The sequence below is a fragment of the Ciona robusta genome, chromosome 10 (genome assembly GCF_009617815.1).
Source record: "Ciona robusta chromosome 10, ASM961781v2".
NCBI classification, from domain to species: domain Eukaryota; kingdom Metazoa; phylum Chordata; class Ascidiacea; order Phlebobranchia; family Cionidae; genus Ciona; species Ciona robusta.
The window spans coordinates 5,241,393-5,264,192 of record NC_143244.1 but is presented as its reverse complement, the minus strand read 5'-3'; the positions used below and the strand labels follow the sequence as shown (position 1 = coordinate 5,264,192).

Below are 22,800 nucleotides of genomic sequence, written 5' to 3'. Positions count from 1 at the left end.
CTCTTGTCTTCGGAATCTGTATGCGCTATAACTACAGTGGCTGACAGGTGACAATCTTTCGAAGTATTCGCTTTGAGTTATGAAGTAAACAAATTAAAAACAGGTTTTCATGGATAAAACACATAAATCATAGCATTTTTCTCTTGAAAACAAAACCTCTCATTTTTTTGCTTTTTCGGTTCTAATGATTTTCTACGGGGAGTACGACGATGCATAAAACGATGAAAAACAGCGTAAAATATGACATTGGCGATTATGAGCAGCCGTTCATCAATTTCGATTGAGTGGTGATCGAATCCGAACGAAACAAATGAGCATTTTTTCTAACTTTCAACAAAAAAACAGTAGTTCGACCAAAAATTCAGACATATGCAGTAATGATCTCAAAAGATAGTTGGCTTAATAATCTAGGGTTAACATGCTCAAGGTAAAGGCGTGTTAATAAAAGGTTAAAATATAAGTTACTGGGCTGGGAATCTTGACAGATTCCAAGAGAAGGATCCAGCTTATGACGTCACAAGAGTGGAACCTTTGCGATTAAAACGAAGCTGGAATTCTTGCTGCTGTTTTGGTGTATTGGGGAAATGGACTAAGAAACTAAGTATTGCTCCCCGGGCGCTCTAAGGAGCTCCGTCGCTCTTTTTAGTGTTTTTGTACGACGAAAAGAGTTGCTTCCACATTGGCATTAGGTAATTGTTGAAAATGTTCATTTCGGCCTCCCATGACGTCACATCAGCTGCGGTGACGTTACCAACTACAAATAAGGTTCAGTAAGAATGATTGTAACTGAGTAGCTAATAAAGAATGGATAGTAATGAAAGAATAAAAGTATGAAACATGTTTTATTCTTTAGCTTAAACAACAGCAGTCGTTGTATGTGTATAGGATTCTTATGTAAGGTTTTTGTATTAGATTAAGCATGTCTTTTCTACACATAACATTAACTTTAATAGACCTATGTTTGGGTTCATCAATTTAACTTAATTTTATTTAAACCTATGTTTGACCACTGCGAAAAGCAACCCAACTAACAAGCTAACTTCAGTCAAACCATTATTACCAAATTTAACAAGAAACAAATTGTAAAAAAACATAAATTTTCTGATGTACGAAAAAAAATTAAAAATCATACCACCAAGTATACTAAGTATAATTTTGCTTACCAGTTGGTTGCTCTTTACAAACAAGAAATAGACATTGATTGTAATCAATAAACGTCTCTGGCTTCGTTTTGCATGTTGGTTTATATGGCTTGGGGCATTTAGTTGAATTTGGAGCAAGACCTGCTTGTGGTGCTAGCTCACTCATGTAACTTGATAGTTCACCAAACCAAGTGTTCATTGTGCTGTCCCTAAAGGTAGACCATGAATAAAACAAAGAATATTTTTATAATACTCTAGTGATCTAACTAATACAACAAAAGTACAGTATTAAAATAGTTATATCTCTGAACTCAAATCGTTTTTCACAACACTATTTTCTAATACCCATGCAATAATGATCAAGCTGTGGATTCGTTGGCAAAACACTTAATGAAAATTGCTCTTCAGTCCTATTTAAGTTGTCCAAATTTCCAAACATAAAACATAAAAAAAATTTCAGAAACAATCACGCACAAAGTTACATAACTTGTAACCGGACATGATGTTTATAAAATAAAAAATGCATGGACAAATAAGTTACATTCATTTATTTATTAATAGCTGTTTGTACACAACACTCTTTAATATTTTTGGATAGGTTAAACCTATAAGGCATACTCTGTTCATGCTACCAACCTCCAGTTATAATAGGACTTCTGCCAATTTCTTGTGTCATTTGTTTGTTCATATATTACTGGTTTTACAGCAGGTGCAACTGTAGAGTAAAAAAATGTTAAAAAATATTTTCTGGAAGATAGTTTTTGAAATTTCTTACGTTTGGTTGTGAAGTTTGTATTCTGGGCCTGGCTAACAGCAGATCCATTCTTCTTTGGTATTACTGAAGGCATGTATTCAGTACCTGTAATGGTTTGATAAAGTAATGAGTTTATTTATGTACATATAGTACTGTGGGGTGAGATAGATACCGTTTGTACATAATAACCAATATTCCTGATTAAGTTTTTAACAACTAACAAAGCTTTTTTAAAGTAGTGAGGATACGGTTAAAAAATTCGTAAATATTCTTTGCTTCCTACCAAAATAAGAGATTAAATGTACATTTTTATTTTAATCTACTATACAAAAATTGCCATACATACAGTCTTTATAGTGCAGATATTGGGTACTGTGTGTGTCTTAGAAAATGTGAATATAATCATTTATCCCAGGAAGATTTATCGAAGTATACTAGTTTTATGACCTGGTCTTAAATCATAGAAACATTTATAAGTGAACGGAGAGGTTGCTTTGACGTCTTCAAAGTTTTCAGACGAACCAGAATCGCTTGGTTGATTCACTTCATCAAGTATTACCATGTACGAGTCAGCTGACTGTAAAATAATACAGATTAAATGAATAAGTAGTTAAACAACAAGTGTTTAAGCCTTGAAAAGGATACTAAAATTTTGTTTTGGTGGAACGGTTAGGTTTATAAGGGGCTGTTACTATTATATTTGATGCTTCAACCCAGTGGTCTCTTTATGAGTTTTCTAAATTGTCATGCATATAAAAATAAAAATCACCTACAAAGTTACATGTGGTAACTCATAAGCGGGCACCAGGTATATAAAACAAGCGTGCTATAACATCTGATGTTGCCCTGCCACACAAGGACAAATAAGTTACATTTATTTATTATTGAAGGTTAAACATACATCATACCTGGCTGTTGTTAATCTTCACACAAGCAACTGTAGGATCAACTTGAATTAACTGGATGAAGTCTAATTCTTCCGGTGCTATAAATAAAAACATTATATTAACACGCTTACGGTTAAACTGGTAAATTAAAATTTATGTTCTGTATACCATTTGACACTTTTATATGTTAATGTGCCTAATCTGGCCTATAAACCAGAAGTCCTGGCATTTCCTGCCATAGGATCTCATTCATATAGAACAAAAAACAAATAGAATTACTAAAACAAATGCATTGTTAAATAGAATTATTAAAACAAAAGTATATATATGTTGCATGCTATGAGTTTTACCCTTACCATACAAATTTCATCAAAACGTACCTTGAGTGACAGTTTCAATAGTTCCAGTTGTTGTGTCTTGTGTCGTAAAGGCAGCAGTAGGTAAGGGTAAAGTTGGGAATGGTGTTGTAGCGATTGTGTTTGTTGACTCTCTGGGTGTTGTTGTACCTTCAGTTGTTGCAGAAACTAAAAGTGTTTTTGGTTCTGTTGTTGTTGTTGTCGGTTCTTCAGTTGTTGTTGTTGTTGTAACTTCTGTAGTTGTTGTCGGTTCTGTTGTTGTTGTTGTAGATTCTGCAGTTGTTGTTGGTTGTGTTGTTGTTGTTTGTTCTGTTGTTGTTGTTGGTTCTGCAGTTGTTGTTGGTTGTGTTGTTTGTTCTGTTGTTGTTGGTTCTGCAGTTGTTGTTGTTGTAGCTTCTGTTGTTGTTGTTGCTTCTGTTGTTGTTGTTGTAGCTTCTGCAGTTGTTGTGGGTTGTTGTGTTGTAGCTTTTTGTGTTGTTGATGATTGTTCAGTTGAAGTTATCATTATCAAAGGTTGTGGCGTGGTTATTTCTAAAATAAACATTGTCAAATAAAAACAAAACTGTCAAACAATAATATGTTACCACCTTTACTAACAAATGATATTTTTAATGTTTTTCCCTGCTCTCCTTGGTACTCGGTAGCAGCAGTGAAGGTGTAGTTTGTGCCTGAGTACAAGAAATGTTAAGAAAACAAAACCAGCTTTAAAATATAAGTCCATACCTGGAGTTATCCCGTCTATGCAGATGATAAGTAAATTGTTTTGTTCTGACCCTGACACTGAACCATTTAGGCCCACTCTATCTGGTTGGGCAGATTCGTATAGGGTAACTGGAAAGGTTAAATCAGCACCTGCTCTTGCTGCTATAAGTTCCAAACAAACTCTTGTAGCTGTTGTGTTAATCAGTGATAGGGAAACTAAGTCTGGTACTGCTGAAGCTGTAGTTTGTTCTGTTGTTATTGTTGTTGATTCAGTAGTAGCTTGTTCTGTTGTTGTTGTTGTTGGTGATTCAGTTGTAGCTTGTTCTGTTGTTGTTGGTGGTGATTCAGTTGTAAATTCTTGGCTTCCACCATCCTCTGCTCTGGCATGAGGCTGGGTAGTAGTTGTATCTATATCAAGAATATTTAGAAATAAAAAAGTAAATAAAAATAAAAAGTCCGAAATAGATAAATAGGCCATATACGCACCAGAACTACTTATAAATGTTATAAGAGACGGTTGACCAGTATTTCCTTCCTTTGTCACAGAAGCAGAAACAGAATAATTTGTTCCTGGAAAATATTGAACAAAATTTAAAATCTCCTGCGGAGGCAAAGTGTAATATACATAACTTGTATAAATTAGCAGTTTTTTTATTAAAGAGCTAAACTTCAATCTAGCAATGTTTCGTCTGCTATTCACCAATGTTTTATAAAAGAAAGAACCAAATACACACAGACAACAATATATTACACATTAAAACAGGCATAATTGGGATTTCCTGGTCATTTTCAATACAAACCGAACTGCTTATTATTTTGTATAAAAAAATAAAAGAAAATTATAAAAAAAACTGCATGAAAGTAATTTTTTTTTCACCTGGTTTAAGATTGTTTATGCAGACCACTTGGCTCACACCAAACACTGACCCTCTTAAGGAAAGTCTTTGGGCAGTTTCGGGCTGATCGGATGGATAAATACTCAATTGATAAGTTAGGTTAGTAGCAGGCCCTACTAAGAGCATGCATGCTCTTGTGTTTGTTGTGTTTATAAAGTCAAATGAAACCACATCAGGTAAAACGGTAGTCACTGTTGTAGCTTCTTCAGTTGTAGAAGAGCTTGCTGTGGTGCTGGGTGGCTGTTTACAAAATTAAACAATTTAAAACATAATGAAACACATTGTACTATGAACATTGCTCGTTATTTAGCAAAAAAAAAATTAAAAAAACAAAGAAAAACAACATAACGCACCAAGAATAGTCTTTAGCAACAAATTTAAAACACAAAAACAGTGTACTAAAAGTATTTGAGAACACACAGTACAAAAGAATCAGTGAATATTTAGGCAATTATTGCCAACACATTAAAAATGCATGCAAATAGTATGTGGTTTAGGCTGCTGGTTACAATCATACTATAGGGTATGCAATGTAAAAGTACTTTTACTCACTTGGAGACTGCCAGAGCCTTCATTAAATCGTAATGGACACTCTTCAAATCGAATACACCTGAAATATTTAAACAACAAAATTTCAAGCAATCGTTTTGTAGCCTTAAAACATTTATAAAAAAAATAAATATTAAATAAAATGCTTGAAAAAAAATAAAAATCTTTTAAAAAGTTAAAAAAAAAACATTAAAACATTCTTAAAAACATGAAAAATTAGTCCTGTGTGCATACCTCCCAGAGTGTAGAAAAGGTTTATAAACTGGACAGGCACATCGCTGCACAAACTGTCTGGTACAGGAAGGGTTTGGCTCGTCACAAGTTTTGTCGCATGCAGAGGCATAGTTTAAGAATCGCTGGCCCTCATGTTCACAAGCTGCATAAGTTTTTCGTTATTGATGGGAAAGTATTGTTGGCAAAGCCCTTTATAGTTTTTATATGGCAAAATGTTACACATCTTACACAATAAACAAAAGTTACTTGGTAACTCGTAAGCTGGCACGAGTTGTATGAAACAGAACACTGTGTTATAACGAATGTCGTTTTCTGGTCACGCAAGGATAAAGTAAGTTACATTCATTCATACTTTTACCAAGTTACTTTGTCCTATTATTTGCATCTTTAAATCTTTCAAGGCACACCTAAATAACACATACCCCACCCAACAAAAAAAACAAGCTACAGCTCAAAAAACACTATTTCATCTCTAGTGCCCTGATAAACCGTCACACCAAAATTAAAAGTCTTCTTTTTAAGAACTGTTTTACAATGTCAAACACATATAAGCTAGAATTTGACAAAATCTTGTTTTTTTAATTTTAAGCATTGCAAAAGTCTTCTTTGTCTTATACATATAAAAATTTTCCTACAAAAGCAAATAAAAAACACAAAGCTTACTTTTTATTTGATAAGACAGGGCAAACCCTTTAGTTATGGAAGGAGGGTCCCCAGGAACGAGGGTGATCTTAACATCAGTGTTAAAATCAATTACGATTGGATCACTGATTGTTCCACAAAAATCTGTTGTTACGTTGTCTTCTTTAGTGAACTCAAGGCGATCAGAAAGACATTGGCCATTTGTGTCTCTTGGTGGGAACCTATAGAATTTTATTTTTGTTTAAAAGAAAATTCTTAGAATAAAAAACTAAAACAAAATTTTTTATAGTCGCAAGGCGGGGCAACGGCAGTTATTATATAATGCCAGTTACCAAATGTATAATTTTGTAAGTAAATATCTTTTAAATATTTTCTTTTCTTTTTATGTATGGCTGACAATTTAAACAACCTTTTCAGAACCACTAAGTTGAAGCAATTGCTAGTAAGTGTCTTGGCCAAGGGCACACACGCAAACAATGCAGCATCAAGCCTCAAGTGTCAAGCTTTGAACCTATAACCTTTAGAGTCCCGCATGCATACCATTGTAACATAGCACCAGTATAAAAATACTGCTTTAATTAAAAAGTATGTACTGTAAGACATCAAGGTTATATTACATACATACCCAATGCTGTCCAATGAAACGGTCACGTATTCCTTTGGATCGGTTCTTAAAATATGATACACACATCGGGATGTTGCAGTTGGTATAGGGTAACCAGGTGATTCAATGATTCCAGTTCGTGCAAAGTAAAGTCCACCACATTCAACTGGTGGTACTACAGATGGAGTTTCGGGCGTCGGTGGAATTTGTGTGGCTGGAAAAAAAGTTTATTTCTCTGTTACTTCTGCTACCTGGCATAATGTGAATAATATTTCAACGGCTCATCTGGTATTAAAAACTTGGTATATTTCCAACAATTCAGCCATCTGGCAAGACTTTATCAGGGAATGATGGAGTCTCAGGAAATAACTATTTTTTCATACCAGAAACTGGTATCAAGCAGAACAACCTTGTTTTAATGTCGTTACTCCGACAGTTATTCCGACTTTAAGTAATTTTATTTTAAGCTATTAAATAAATGTATTGGCAAACTTACAACTTAACTTACTTGTTAAAGATTCTACTGTAGTTTCTATTTTGATTTCTGATTCTGCAAATACAAAGAAAACTTAAGTAATTTGCATACGATGTTACCAAGGGTACTGAGTTCAATGCTCAATGCTGCTACCATTGTGGGTATACGTGTTAGGGCTACAACCCGTTTGTAAATAATGGGTTTCCCAACAAAAAAATATTTGCAAAGTTACATATATGGTAACTTTTAATGTATGAAACAGAACACCCATGTTATAATATCTGCCACTTTACCTCATATGGAAGGATAATAAAATTTATTTCATTTAAAGAAATTATAAAAATGGTTTATTCGTAAAAGTATAGCTCAAAGTGTAACTATTCACAAGAGAAGTAATTTTTTTACCTGTACAGTTGCCTTCTGCAGTAATTGAAAATGTATTATCATTTTTCCTTTCCCCTGTCTCTGTATTAACACACCAACAAGAGTCAATACCACACTGTTTAGGCTCATACAATCCATCTAGGACAGAGCACTTAGGTATTATTCTGGTGACAGGCACTTCAAGTGTTATTTCAAGTGTACGAAGCTCGGTTTGTCGTTTAAAGTCTTGCTGACACTTTGTAAGTTCATCATCTGTGAAATCATAAAAGTAAAACAGGTTTTTTTTACTGTAGTTTTTCCTGAATTTGTTTGATGCGACAATAAATTTATACAGCAGTTTTCTTCAAATATATACGCGCCCCAACTTCACATTTTTGTAAGGATATAACACCCTTTTAATATCATAAGATCAAAATCAAGAAGAAAGTATTATTGGTCCATGCAAGCCTATATTAAATAAACGTACAGGCTGTGGTTCGCTCAGTAATTTATACCTGGCTCTACTGTAATAAAAGGTAGCACACCTCGACTTTAGTTTAACATTTACCTGAGCAGTTAATGAGAGTAGCATTCCCGTCTATTACATATGTGCCAGGAATTTGTGTGCCAGAATACATTGTGACACACCAACAGCTGCCAACAAAGCTGTAGCACTGTTTAGGCCTATATGTGCCATCTTCAAGACAGAATGGTGGTTCTGGGCCATCCTGAATATCAGGATTTTCCTCAAAAAATTTTGTGATATTTTGAACTTTTTCTTCACATGTGCTGACTCCTGTAAAAACAGTGGCTATTGTCATATGAGTATCAGAAAATTTATATTTTACAAGAGAGCATCACTGTAATAAATGGGCACAAAAAACAAGCATTACAGTGATTGTGGTCAATGGTTTAGTATTTATACATTTTGGGCATATAACCTTTGATGAAAGACGCAAAGTAAATTGCTGTACAATTATTGGGTTTTAAATTACTTTAAAGTTCATGAGTTTTTATTATTAAAATCCAGAATTGTAAAACACATAGGGTGTAAAAATCAGGACGTTAGGAAAGTAACAATATAGGCCTACAGAATAATAGAAAAATTAACTGATATGCAAAAATGAATTTATTTAGCCATTGCGTGCCCAAGAATAACAACAACTGTTCGGCAAAAAATTAAATGTATATAGTTACTACATGCCAACCAATAGGACACTTAATATAACACTACTGTTGTATTTCGGTCAATTGATAATACCCCATTTTATGACCAAAATAAAAGTAATTTAAAAATAAACATTTTTAGTTTGTAAAAACAACTTTCAACGAAAGGAACTTACTTTGAATAAAACTTGTTGTAGTTTCTTTTATAACTGCTGTTGTTAAACTCACTTCTGTTGTTGTTGTTGTTGTTGGATCAGTTGTTGTTTGTTGTGTAGTTGTTTCTAAAATCACAACAAGCACATTAGGGTAAAATAGCAGTTTTGTAGGAATAAAGTTTTCACTTAAGAAGTACTTTCAATTTTTCAATTAAGTTACATAAAAGTTATGTAAAAATTAGGTTCAGATATTATACAACCTTTGTTAGGTCACCCATATAAAGTAGAATAAATTCTTTTCGAAACATGATTAATTTACTACACATATAAAACAAAATAAGTCCTTTATTTCGATACATTATTACATTTTTACTCTTTAAAAAAATCATTTTTTGTGTAATGATTAAAAAAAGTTGATTAAAAAAAGTTATAACTATTATAAAAATTTATAAGTAAAAGTTGTTTTTTTTACACATGTATAATTCTTACCTTCACAGTTTAATTCTTCAATGCTTGGTGCAGTTTTAGTACCTAATGGTAATCCACTAATAGGTTCCACACACCAGCATTCATTTCCCAACTCATTGCACTGCTTTGGCATGTAAGAGCCATCTGTTTCAGAGCATCTAATACCAGGCATCCTAACACTGGTTGCTATTTTGCTTGAATTAGCATTCATTCTTTCAGCTTGAAATTTGAAAAAGTGCTGGCAAGTGGTAAGATCTGAAACACAAGTTTGTATTAAAATCTTTATCCAGTAGCAAAAGCTTGGACATCTGTTTATTTTATTTTCTAGTCTCATTTGGTAGTAATCAAAGAAAATTTAAAGAATTATAAAACCGTATCCTCACGACTTCAATAGACTGTTGTTAATTGTTTGAAACACCATTAAGATGGATATTATGTGCTAAAGATGTCCTATCTTATCCCACAGTACTATAAATTAAATAGAGAAGTAAACTTACTGGTGCAATCTCTGTTGGTATCTGTGTCATTATGTGTTGTGGCGGGAATATAAATGCCGGCATGAACGGTGACACACCAACAGTTGCCAACAAAGCTGTAGCATTGTCTTGGCTCAAATGTGCCGTCCTCCCTACAAAAAGGGGCTTCTGGGCCATCTTGTATATCAGGGTTGTCTTTAAAAAATTGAGTCACATTTCGAATTTTTTCGTGGCAAAGACTTAACTCTGAAATAAAAGTCGCAACAGTTAGATAATATATTTTGTGTTTGACGTAGCAGAAATTAACAAGTGAAGTTACGTTTCAATGTTGTAGTTGTTTCTGGTGTTGTAGATTGTGTTGTTGTTGGTTCTGATGTTGTTGGTTTTGGTGTAGTTGTTTCTGATGTTGTTGATTCTGGTGTTGTTGGTTCTGGTGTTGTTGGTTCTTGTGTCGTTGGTTCTGGTGTGGTTGGTTCTGGTGTAGTTGGTTCTGGTGTTGTTGGTTCTGGTGTCGTTGATTCTGGTGATGTTGGTTCTGGTGTGGTTGGTTCTGTTGTGGTTGGTTCTGGTGTGGTTGGTTCTGGTGTTGTTGGTTCTGGTGTTGTTGGTTCTGGTGTGGTTGGTTCTGGTGTGGTTGGTTCTGGTGTGGTTGCTTCTGGTGTTGTTGGTTCTGGTGTTGTTGGTTCTGGTGTGGTTGGTTCTGGTGTGGTTGGTTCTGGTGGGGTTGGTTCTGGTGTGGTTGGTTCTGGTGTGGTTGGTTCTGGTGGTGTTGGTTCTGGTGTGGTTGGTTCTGGTGTGGTTGGTTCTGGTGTGGTTGGTTCTGGTGGTGTTGGTTCTGGTGTGGTTGGTTCTGGTGTGGTTGGTTCTGGTGTGGTTGGTTCTGGTGTTGTTGGTTCTGGTGTCGTTGGTTCTGTTGTGGTTGGTTCTGGTGTGGTTGATTCTGGTGTTGTTGGTTCTGGTGTCGTTGGTTCTGGTGTGGTTGGTTCTGGTGTGGTTGGTTCTGGTGTGGTTGGTTCTGGTGTGGTTGGTTCTGGTGTGGTTGGTTCTGGTGTTGTTGGTTCTGGTGTTGTTGGTACTGGTGTTGTTGGTTCTGGTGTTGTTGGTTCTGGTGTCGTTGGTTCTGGTGTGGTTGGTTCTGGTGTGGTTGGTTCTGGTGTGGTTGGTTCTGGTGTGGTTGGTTCTGGTGTTGTTGGTTCTGGTGTTGTTGGTTCTGGTGTTGTTGGTTCTGGTGTGGTTGGTTCTGGTGTGGTTGGTTCTGGTGTTGTTGGTTCTGGTGTTGTTGGAGATGTAGTAGTAACAGGACACTCTTGATAAGTTATACATCTGTAATAAAAAGTTACAAAACATTAATATGTAAGTTATCCGTGAAATGTGCCATGAATTACCTTCCTTCATGAACCACTGGTGTATTATCAGGACACTCACAGCCAGGACTGCATGTTTGAGTACAAGGTGGAGCAGTAGGACCATCAGCACATGTATGGTTACATGCACTTGCACACAGATCATACACAAAGGTTGGTGGGCAAGTCTCACAGTTTTGTTCATCTTCCCCACCGAAGCAATCATCAGAACCATCGCACACAAACCCTTCATCAATGCATTGACCATCTGAGCAAGTAAACTGAAGGTCCGTGCATGAAGCTAGAAATGTATTTTATTTAAATATGGATATTAAAAAAAAGCTTATCAAATATTATTATTTGGGTAATGAGAATAAAATTTACAAAAAATCCTATATTTTAACTACTTAAATGAATGTAACTTCATCTTCGCGCGACCATAAAACGACAGTCGTTAAACACAGGTGTTCTGTTTCATACAGCTCGTGCCAGCTTATGAGTTAACATGTTACTTTATGTGTGATCATTTTTTCGGATTTTTTAAACTCTTTTATGTATGGCTGATAATTTGGACAACTCATTAGTGACCTCTGGGTTGGAGCAATTGCCGTTAAGTGTCTTGCCCAAGAACACACACGCCCATAGTGGTAGCAGCAACGAGCCTTGAACCCATTATCTTTGGGTGAGAGGCAGGCGCGCTGCATCAAACTTTTACTTTTATGCAGTTTTGGTACACTATATTTCAGAGTTAATATAATGTGTACTATGATGTACATTACAGGTATTTATGTACTAAAATTAAATGTTAGTTACATCCAACGCTTAAAAGTAAAATATCACTATGCAACTGACTTGTACTACTGGTAGTGGTAACTCCGGTGACACAATTGCCAGGATACAACTTGACATCATCAATGGCAACATCCCCTCTAAATGAAGGGCCTCTTACTGCACTGAAGGCAACCTATAATCAAACAGCAAAACAAAATGAGGTTGTAAAGAATATCAGTAATAAAATAAACTGTAAAAAAAATGTCCTTTAAAACATTTTTTGGTGGTATGTCATAAGTTTTGGTAATCTCAAACAAAAAAATGCCTATACTACAAACAGTTTTTCAAATATACCTGAAAAAAATCATCCGTTATGTTAAATCGAAACCGCTTCCATTCATCATTTGTTTCACTGATTATTTGGTTGTCAAATGAGCTATTGTCTGATCTTTCTAATGCATATATCACTTGAAGTGTGGCCCTTCCTTTGTTGTGGACCCAGAATTCAAAGCAGTGTTCAACTCCTGGTGTGAAATAAAAATATTGGCATTCACTTATGCATTTAATCTATTAGTTTTTGACAGCACAGATCTACAAAACACAAACAAAAAAAACATTTTTAAAAGTGAACTGCTTGAATTATTGATGTATGAAAAAATAACTTTATGCTAATATGCTTACCAGAAATGTCCATAAAAGGAGTTAGTAACATTGCAGTATGTAAATTTTGTTTGACAACACCATTTTCAGGACTTGCTTCGAAAAAGGCATAACCTCCAGCTGCACAAATAACATATTGAACAATGTTTTGAACAGGTGAGATGAAGAAAACAAAAAAACAACATAATTTTAACAGTCTTAAACGTTATTCTGGCATGACACTCAATAAAAACGAAAAACACTGACAAACTTTTAAACCAGTTCTCTTTCAATTAAAATGAATGCATTCCAAAGACTCTGAGTCAGTAAGAACTAATTGAAAAACAATAAAATGCTTTATTTATACATACCTAAATTTCCTAGAGTGTGGTCATGAGGTGGACCTGTTCTAGACGATGGAGTTTCTCCTCTAGTAAAACTCCAGTCATGGTTATCATCTAACTGTTCTTGTGTCCAACCTATAAAACAAGAATCATACACATGCTGTTGGAAAATAGACAATCATACATATATAGTTATATACATAATTACATATATATATATATAAGTGTATGCCGAGATCAGGCATTTTTTTTGTTTAGATCTTGAAGGCCCTGATTACAAACAGTTTAGTGTCTTTTAAAATAACAAACAAAGATGCCAAAAGATGTTTTCCAGACAACCAGATTATCATAGGATTTTTTCATGTTTGTGATTTCGATATAAAATGTGCTTAAGAAAAAAACACAAAAAAACTGAGTACTTACCAGGACAAAGTTGAGGTTGTCTGTCAAAACTGCAGTTAAAGGAATTTGCGGGCAACTGCTCTTCTGTTCTCGCATCCCAATGTAGAACAAATCCAGGAGCAGATGTGCTCAAGTCAGAGTGAAATTCAATCCTATAAGTTAACATAAACAGTCAGATTTGATTAACATAAACAGTCAGACATTAATAATGAGACAAATACACGTTAAACTCTATAAAGGTGAAAAGAAAAAGACAGTGCTGTGGATTGCTAAATGAAATTGATACCAAAATGTTTTGTTTTAAAACATATTAAAAGCATGAAAATCAAGCTGCTGTAAAATAGAAAACAACTTACAGAAGATTATTTCCAGTGCTAACTCCGAAATTTATGACGGAGTCACCACAGTTGAAATATTCAGTGTCATTATTTGGTACGCCACTTTTATGAATCCAAACATAATCATAGCAGCTGCCTTCACTTGGCGCCTCAAGGTTCATGTTTCCATAAAACTAAACATAGAATATGTTAAATACAAATATAAAAAGATAAAAAGAAAAAAAATTGAAATTAATATTATATATACATTTTTTTGGAAATTGATATTAATATATTTAATAAAATGAAAAAAGTCTATTTGTCTTTAGAAAGAAGATCCTAAAGAACCAATCACTTTTCATAACAAACAAATTTAAAATAAAAATCCTTTTTATTACTTGCTTACTGAATCTTGTTCTCTAAATATGGAAATATGTGTGAAAAGTCAAACCTGTATTGGAGCTGCTGCTCTAATTTCAATGAAGCAGGTCACATTATTGGGATAATTATTCGGGTACCCAGGACTTGTAACTGTTCCTTGTAACTCACCAGTGATAACTTGATTACACTGGACGTTAGCTACAACAACAATAATAATAAGTTTATTTGTCTCTTCTATTACGGTAGCAAAGATTTATAGAAATAGTTTAAACAAAAAGACAGGTTATAGCAACAAAACAACAGTTGATAAAACTTGCTCACAGTTAATAAAACCTATTTACATTAAATTAGAAGAAAATAGGCGTGGTCGCTACAGCCAGCAGAAAAACAAGCAATTTATGTTTAATTATTATCAGGATAAACTTGTATTAATCATTACAATAAGGATAACATTCGGAAATCAGCATTTTGTGTTTTTGGTTAAACCCTCACTCAGTGGAATGTTACAACAGTAAACATGTTATGAAAAGCAAGTTGCAGATATTTATTTATTTAACTTACGTGTGGAGAAAAGTTTAAGGGGAGATGTTGAGGATTCTGCATCTCTTCTACTGATAACTTGTAACGAATAACCCTTTCCTGTATTGAAAGTAAATTGTAATGTACTTCGGATCTTTTAAAGATAAAACATCTTTACAGCAAGTTATGCTTGTGATTATTTACCTGGGAAAAGTCCACTTATTCCTCCACTATACAACACTTGATCTAATGTTGCAGTTATGTTTTGATCAATTACAGTAAGACTGGCCAGTTCTACAATATAAATCCTGTATGTTCTTGCAGTATTATCCCCTTCGAAGCTCCATGTGATATTCTCATAGTTTTCCACTGTGACATTCAAGTTTTTCACGGCAGCAAGTGGCCTCTCCAGAAAAGGGCATTCATCATATGTTATGCACCTGGTAAATAACAAAACCAACCCGTGAAACACCATTTTAAAACACACATTACTGTGAGGTAAAATAAGACTTTAGCACATAATATCCAAATATCCTGATTTAAACAATAAACAATCTAGGGGAGTCATGAGGATACAGTATTATTTTGAATGTTCTTTTTTTACTACTAAAAAGGAAAACAAAATCATTTAATTATGCACCTGTATACTTTGCAACTATAATTGCACATAGTACAGTAATAAACCATGAACTTACGTTTTATTTTTCCAAATAGACATGAATTTAAAAAATAACTTTTTAAGCTAATGAAATTCTTTACCTTCCATTATGAAGGATTGGAAACTGAAATGGGCAAGCACATCTCTGTGCGCATTCTAATGAGCAAGGGGGAGGGAGTTCGCCATCAGAACATGCATGGTCACAGGAGCTTGCACATGATTGGTAGATCAAGTTTTCAGGGCAACGAGTGGTTGTGGGTAATTCTGTGGGAGGATTTGTTGCTGGAATAGTGGAGGTTGTGGGTGGAATAGTAGCTGTAAAAAAAACAGTAAATGGATCAGGGGCTTTTAACATACAATATACCCATTTACAAGCCTAAAACTAAATTTTATAACATTTAAGATATAACATACACATTTGAAAATTTAATTCAAGGTTTTAACATATAATATACATATAGTTTAACCAAAAAATCATATTTAGCGTGTGGTGTAATGGCCTATATTCACAATATGCCTTGCCATAGGATCTTACATATAAAAAGAACTCTATTTGTTATGCAATGATTAGTCAACTATCACCCACAAAGTAAAATACTTGGTAACTCGTAAGCTGGCATGAGGTGTATGAAACAGAACACCAAGGTTATAATGACTGTTGTTTTCCAGCCAGGCGGGGATAAAGCAAGTTACATTTATTCATTCTAGTATTTTGAACCGAACAATGCCAAATATTTGGATCCAGATTCAACTTTGCCCAATATTAGTTGCTCTAACTGTTCGCTTACTTTGTGTAGTGGTGCAATTGACTTCATCAGAACCATCATCACAGTCATTTAAACCATCACATACAGTTTGTTCTGAAGTGCAACCTGTGGTCAGACAAGGGACTTCTCCAATTGCACAGTTCCCTAAATATAGATACTGTTAATATTTGGGTGGCCTACATAGTGTACCAATAACTTATAGTGTAGTTACATCTGTCACTATAGTGAATAAAGAGATAGTATTTACAATATTTCAAAGCACATAAACACAGAACTAACTTATGTTGCTTAAATTAAAGTGTTTGAAAACAAAAGGTCTTTAACAGTATTACAATATCACAAAAAATGTGGAGTTTTCTATACACTACTTTCAAAACTATTTTATATAACCATATTTTACAAATAACTTCTCACCTCTTGGAAGGAATTTCAAATTATTTCGGTTTTGTGAAGAATCTTCTTCAGGAGCCGCAGTATCTGCCTCCACATCTTCAAAAGCAAAATCAAGTGTGCACGGCTCAGTCAGCATTTGAATATCATCGATTGCAATGTCTGACCTAAAGCCTTGTCCTTTGATGGCTTCAAATACAAACTGAAAAAAATGTCAGTGTTTCTTAAAAAAGCGGATTTTTTTGTTGAAGATCGGGTTTGGGCAAAATACAGCAAATGTAAAAATAATTGGCCCTTACCTTTAAACCAATATACTTTACACCACAAAGCTAAACGAAATTAACCATAGATTCATTTAAGATAAAAATCATTTTTCCTCGTAACTTTTTCAACATGTTTATCCTGGCATGGCAGTAAGACAAAAGTCATTAAACACAGTTGTTCTGTTTCATATACCTCGTGCCAGCTTACGAGTTACCATGTATGTAACTTTGTAATTTAGACAACCTATTAGTGACTGGAGCAATTACCTGTACAGGATTGCTGGAAGGTAACACTGGAAGTTTAGCATTCTGCCACTCTGAACTTCTTTGTTCGAATGATCGGAGAACTTCTCCAACAAAGTTTTTCTGCTGTATTACCGATAACTTTCCAGCTTTATCTCCTTGAATGTGGTACCAGAAGTCCAGGCAATAGTTTGGGGATTCTGAAGCATAAAAGGTTAGAAATTCCATTTAAGTTTTGAACTGTATAACTTACATTATAAGAATAGAATCATGTTATAATTAGTTTACCTAAAAGCTTAATTAATTAACAAACACAAAAACTTACCATCTAATGGCAGGCTTGGTGTTAAAAGCAGTGCAGTTGCTCCATTTGTTATGTTTGTGGCTTCAATGTATGCATATCTTCCCTCTAAAACAAAATTAATGATTATATTAAACACTTCACCTTTAACATTAAAGTGTGAATTACAAATAAATAATTAAGAGCAAAATAAATTTGGTTAGCTCAAAATAAAACTGAAGATTGCTTTACCTCTATGTAAGTTTTTTAACTCATGATAATTATATAAAACACTTGTACCTCCAGGAGTATGGTCTGATGATGGACCTGTGCCTTGAGTTGGAGTGGAACCTCTGATAATTGTCCAATCAAAACTATCTTCCTGGCTTTGTGTCCAACCTGGTTAAAAAGTAAAGATTTATTAATAGGAATTCCAACCTTAACCCAGTGGGTTTGTAAAAGTTACAAATGTCATATTATGAACACATTTAAAGCATACAATTTGTTCAGTATGTACATCATACCTGGGCACAGTGGCCAGGGCCCATCAAAGTTACAGTTAAAAGTTGGAGCAATGTTAGTAGGGTTAACAGCTGACCAGGTCAAAACAAATCCAGCAGCAGTTATGTTCCAATCAGAAACAAAACGAACTCTGAAAATCAAAAACATATTTAATACGGGCCTATAAAGATATATATATATATATATATATATTGGTTAAAAAGTGGTTAGCGTGCCTGCCTCTAACCTAGAGATAAAAGGTTTAAGGCTCATGGCTGCTACCATTGCGGACGTATGTGTTCTTGGCCAAGACACTTAACTGCAATTACTCCAACCCAGTGGTCACTAATGGGGTATCCAAATTATCAGCCATTCATCCCAAAGTCACCCACAAAGTAACATATATGGTAACATGTAAGCTGGCACGAGGTGTATGAAACAGAACACCCATGTTTTCCGGCCAATCAAGGATAAAGTGAGTTACATTCATTTATGTAATGATTTTGTTTATCTTTGCAATAAAATCATTTATCAAGTATATATTGATTTAGCTGTGTAAAAATAAGTTTTCAATAAATATGGTTTACAGCAGAATTCTTACATAAGCGAAGTTCCTGTCGACGCGCTTGTGAATATCTTTAAGTTGCCACAGTATATATTTGGTTCGGAAGAAGTATCCGCATTTGGATAGACGGCAACATAATCCAAGCATAAACCGTCATCTTCAGTTTCAAGATCAAGGTATGTAGATTGGTACTGAGAAATATCTTGCAAGTTACCGACTAATTCTATTTAGCAAATTTGCATTGACTAAAGAACATATTTAAGGTTGGTAATTTACGCAATTCAAACATACAGTAACCAAATTAGAACAGGGAATTACCAGGGTATTCCCTTTAGGATTATTCAGCCAGGCAATAAAAAAGAGTAAATAGCATTAAATTTAATTTAACTAATACCCAAACATCTTAGCATTAACAATTTACAAATATTTAGAAACCGGTTTCCTTGTTAGTAAGATTTTAAAATTTAAAGGATAATGAACTTAGGTCTAGGTGTGCCAGCGTGATGGCAGGAGGTGAACTGCTGCTAACTGTGGTCGCGTACTTACCACAACTACGTGACCATCAGGAACTTTAATCTCGTAAGTGCAGTTGAGGTAATCTACGTAGTTGTTGTTTGGGAATCCAGGGCTTGCTATGGAACCACTGGTGCCTTCAAATGTCCCACCACATACGCCCACAACATTTGCTACAACGTAACGGTAATAAAGTTGTTTTTATGGTTAGTTAATTACCATTTTTACGCGTGCAATCGCGCTTCTTTGTTCAGTGTTAATGATTTTTAATTCTGTTATTATATAATGCTTTATGCTATTTTGTTTATTTTTCAATGAAAATAGGTCACTTTTGGTTACGCAAATCCGTTGTATAAATGCATCATAGGAAAACTGTCAGCGGTTAATGTTTTGTATACATTTGCTTAATGGTACGGTTTGAATGTCCTGAACAACGTAGAAAGGTCACAGTTAAAGCGCCTATGGGTCCTTAAAGTTCACGCTTCAAACCGTAACGAAATGACAGATTCTGAGTAAGAGTTACCTTCACGAGAGATATTTTGTAAGAAGTAAACCTTGAAGATTTGCAACATATTTGGGTCGCTTTATCAAATAGGTTGTTTTGCACATTTTGGGCTTATATTTTTATATGATTACAACTTTTACCGTTTATGGTAGGTAATAATTGCTAAAAGGTCATGTATAAAAAGTAACTCACGTTTCGTTGTCTGGGAAACTGCCATCTCAATTACGATGAACAACGTAAGTATCCCGATTTGGAATGACGTCATCGTGACGTCAAATCGGCTTCGAATCTGTAATTTTCGAGAAAGTTTATCTATAAGTGTTTATTGGTTCTTTAACAGATCCTGAAGCACGCGTGATTCGGAGTAAAAAGAGCGGCCTCAGAAACCCAGCCTTAAATCGTAGCCGACGGCAAGAAAGCCTATGGATAATACCATTTGTATTAGCCATTCCTGTTGTAAATGCCACGCAGATTAATGAGCAATTGAGACCTACATTCTCCTGTTCTCCGTTTTGAATTAATAAAGTTCGGGCTCCCGCGAAAAAGACAACCGCGTCAGTGCGATGGAATGTTAGATAGTGTGTATTTTCTGCGCATTGCGAACAAACGTTAACGGAGACTGTTTAATCTTGGCAAGTAAATTTTAAAATTTGACTTGTAGCGCAAAGCACTCATTCTTTCGTCCAAAAAAATTTTCGTCCAAAAAAAAAAAATCAGAGTTGAAAACCGCATTACAATACTGTATACGGTCTTCATGCACCCTTTCCTTTAATTTATAAACAGTATTGTTTTGTTAAATAATGTCTTAATATAAGCTATTTATTGAATGTAACGGTCATGTATATTATTTCATAAGTTTAGTAAACTATTTAAACTTTATTAAAATGGCCCACGTTACCATCAACCGTCACCTAAAATAAACCGTTCATTTTAATTGATTTATGAGGTAAAACTTTCGGCAGTAAAACCTAATTGGTGTATTGCCCATATTATTACGGGTGTTTAGGAGTTTAACGACACCACGTTACCAAACGTGTGACTTCAGCAACATAACTGGTTCTCACTCCTACGATGACGCTATTCCAACAGCCGCGACAGAATAAATCATGACGCAACTCCAATAGTTTAAATAGAAAAACACCCATGACAAAGGGATTTATGGCGACCTATTTTTACCTTTGGGCGCTTCATATCAAAAAAAAAACTCGATACAGTGCAAAAATAATTTTCTAAGGTGAATAATTGTAGTACAATGGGGGAAGATGGGACACCTTTAGCACATAATATCCAAATATCCTGATGTTGTTTTAAACAACAAACGGCGGTTCATGGGAGATGTGAAAATACAGTTCTGTAATTTTAATGTTCTTTGTTTGCTACCGAATGGGATAAGAAAATGGAATAAAAAAGTGTCCCATTTCCCCCCACGCTACTATATATTTGAACCAATCCTTAAACACGTTTTTCTTGGTGTCCTATAACGGTATAAGGATGGGCATGTATTTGCTTTAAAAATAAAATTACCCAATTTCTTTTTTATTAAGAATTAGGTATATTTAGCGAGAAAAAAGTATTGCATTTAAATAAATGTTGGAACCACTGAGATGTGGTGGCATTTTGAAAGCGTCTATCTATGTCGCCTTGGGCTGTAGGCATAGCCGACATAAGTCACGTGGTACTTACAGGGAGTGCCTGCTATAACTGAGGGCAAAATAAGTTTGTTTTACAGCACTTTCAAGTAATTGGTTATTACAAGGTGAAATTATAGCAATTTTCCTCTATCCTTTTTTTACAGAACTTAGCTATAAAATATTATACACCAGTATACGCCATCAAATTTATAATTTACCTTCTCTTATTTTACACAAAATATCAAACATACTTTTATTTTATCCAACCAAAATTTAAACGTAACATAAACGTCCACTTACTTTGAGATTCCTCTAGCCTAATAAATCCCGCTGAGTATATTCCGTTTTATTAATTCCGTTACCTATTTCCAGTTGAGGACATAAGTGCCTCTACGAAACACTGGTTTTATAAAAATTCCTTCATTTAAAATAAAACGACATTTTATTGTATTTTTGTATAGAATACGGTGGGGAAGATGGGACACCTTTAGCACGTAATATCCGAATATCCTGATCGTGTTTTAAACAATTAACAACAGTCTATGGTAGTCGTAAGAATAATTCGTTTATTGTTCTTTGTTTACTACCAAACGGGAAAAGAAATAGAATGAAAAGCTGACCCATCTTCCCCCATCATACTATTATATTTTTTTAGATAATTGTTTGGAACGGTTATTATAAAACTGTAAGTGTTCAATGAAAACCTCTCGTTTCAAAATACCTTAGCAAGAAATAAACGTTACCGTTACAATAATATTAAACTCTTTTCAGCTCATTTTTCATTGTTTATTTACCTTCACTGCTACTCCTAACTGCTATGAAAATAATACAACTTACTGTAAGTAAAATCGCTGCCACAAAAAAACGACACGCAAGTAAGACACATACACGTAACCAAGACGGCGTAAATCAATCGCGCAAGTAATTTTCTCCAAAATTTAAACACAGTATCATTTTCACTCCCCGGTCAGGGCAAGGTCGTGAAGAGACACACATAACTTGCACGATTTTCGATATTTCTAGTGACCGACCGCGCCGTCGTACATTTCTGATATCACTTCCTCTATTATCTGTAACTTAATCCTCGCTTGTAAAACTTACCGTGTGTTTTACACGTCATTTGATCGTTTCCGTTATCCGCATTATAACAGAATGCCGAAATGTTTGTTTTGCGTGTTGCGAACTTTCTCTTTTTCTTTAAGTGTTGCAAAATTACGTTCATGCACATTTCTGGCTGATAAAAGCACTTCAATAAATGAACCCAACGTGACAACAGTTTTTACTTTTAATTTATTCCTTCTGTCTATATATACTTTTTATAAAAAAAATTACTCTACTAAACCAAGCCTATAACGCGGCAAAATTAAAACCTATTGCTTAATTCTAAGAACTATATTCCGTTTACAAAAGAAAAACAGAAACTTTCCTTCCACTTTGTCTGGGCTAAAAGTTCGATTGAACGGCATTGTTACGTCATAATTGACTATATAGTTGCCGCAGGCGACCTAGGCCAACTCATACTAACTCAACGGCCAGCAGTGAATTAAAACTTAGGTCCCGATGACTTTCCCGCGACGTGGCCGCAACCTATTACCTATAGTCTTAAATTATGATCAAATTCGCAAGGTTTTTTTTTATTGAAAACACGTCTCACTTCTGTAAAGATTCTAGTAGCACTTATCCTAGCCGGATCTGATAACATATATATAGTGGGGTGGGGAAAGATGGGACATTTAGCGCATAATATCTAAATATCCTGATCGTGTTTTAAACAATTAACAACACGGTATAGATAAGGTTTATTATTTACTTTTAGTATTATTTTGTTTTCATTTACTACAAAATAAGACGAGAAAATAAAACGAAAAGGTGTCCCATCTTCCCCCACCCTACTATAT

At 34.6% G+C, this 22,800-nt stretch overlaps 1 protein-coding gene across 2 annotated transcripts; it reads right to left on the bottom strand.

Annotated features, from left to right (window-relative positions):
- Window positions 1-127: 127 nt before the first annotated feature.
- Window positions 128-21,343, bottom strand: LOC149729880 (uncharacterized). 2 transcript variants are annotated; one of them, XM_089886520.1, is made up of 44 exons: window positions 21,203-21,343; window positions 19,464-19,560; window positions 18,800-18,939; window positions 18,290-18,444; window positions 17,712-17,839; window positions 17,488-17,586; window positions 17,233-17,316; window positions 16,932-17,107; window positions 16,426-16,603; window positions 16,033-16,155; window positions 15,346-15,559; window positions 14,791-15,026; window positions 14,629-14,706; window positions 14,138-14,265; window positions 13,726-13,880; window positions 13,391-13,521; window positions 12,995-13,102; window positions 12,666-12,764; window positions 12,339-12,508; window positions 12,066-12,177; window positions 11,256-11,514; window positions 10,190-11,193; window positions 9,892-10,116; window positions 9,416-9,649; window positions 8,948-9,052; window positions 8,173-8,400; window positions 7,647-7,877; window positions 7,275-7,316; window positions 6,788-6,980; window positions 6,184-6,383; window positions 5,521-5,662; window positions 5,290-5,347; window positions 4,719-4,977; window positions 4,328-4,411; window positions 3,863-4,249; window positions 3,727-3,807; window positions 3,572-3,670; window positions 3,164-3,508; window positions 2,805-2,881; window positions 2,344-2,473; window positions 1,918-2,001; window positions 1,779-1,857; window positions 1,164-1,351; window positions 128-754 (listed from the first exon to the last, which is right to left on the bottom strand). In XM_089886520.1, exons 2-44 carry the CDS (start codon window positions 19,534-19,536, stop codon window positions 621-623), a joined length of 7,455 nt encoding a protein of 2,484 aa, XP_089742646.1. In that variant the 5' UTR covers window positions 19,537-19,560; window positions 21,203-21,343; the 3' UTR covers window positions 128-620. The 2 variants fall into 2 exon arrangements, with proteins under 2 accessions (XP_089742646.1, XP_089742645.1); XM_089886519.1 differs by having other exon boundaries at window positions 3,164-3,670.
- Window positions 21,344-22,800: the final 1,457 nt, after the last annotated feature.

Bases quoted from the DNA above. Each gene is read 5' to 3' on its own strand.
- LOC149729880 (XM_089886519.1), bottom strand. From the start codon at position 19,536: ATGACGTCATTCCAAATCGGGATACTTACGTTGTTCATCGTAATTGAG. The intron at 13,881-14,137 runs GTTTGACTTTTC...TTCTATGTTTAG, and splicing joins GAGCAGCAGCTCCAATACAG to TTTTATGGAAACATGAACCT. The intron at 10,117-10,189 runs GTAACTTCACTT...CTTTTATTTCAG, and splicing joins AACAACTACAACATTGAAAC to AGTTAAGTCTTTGCCACGAA.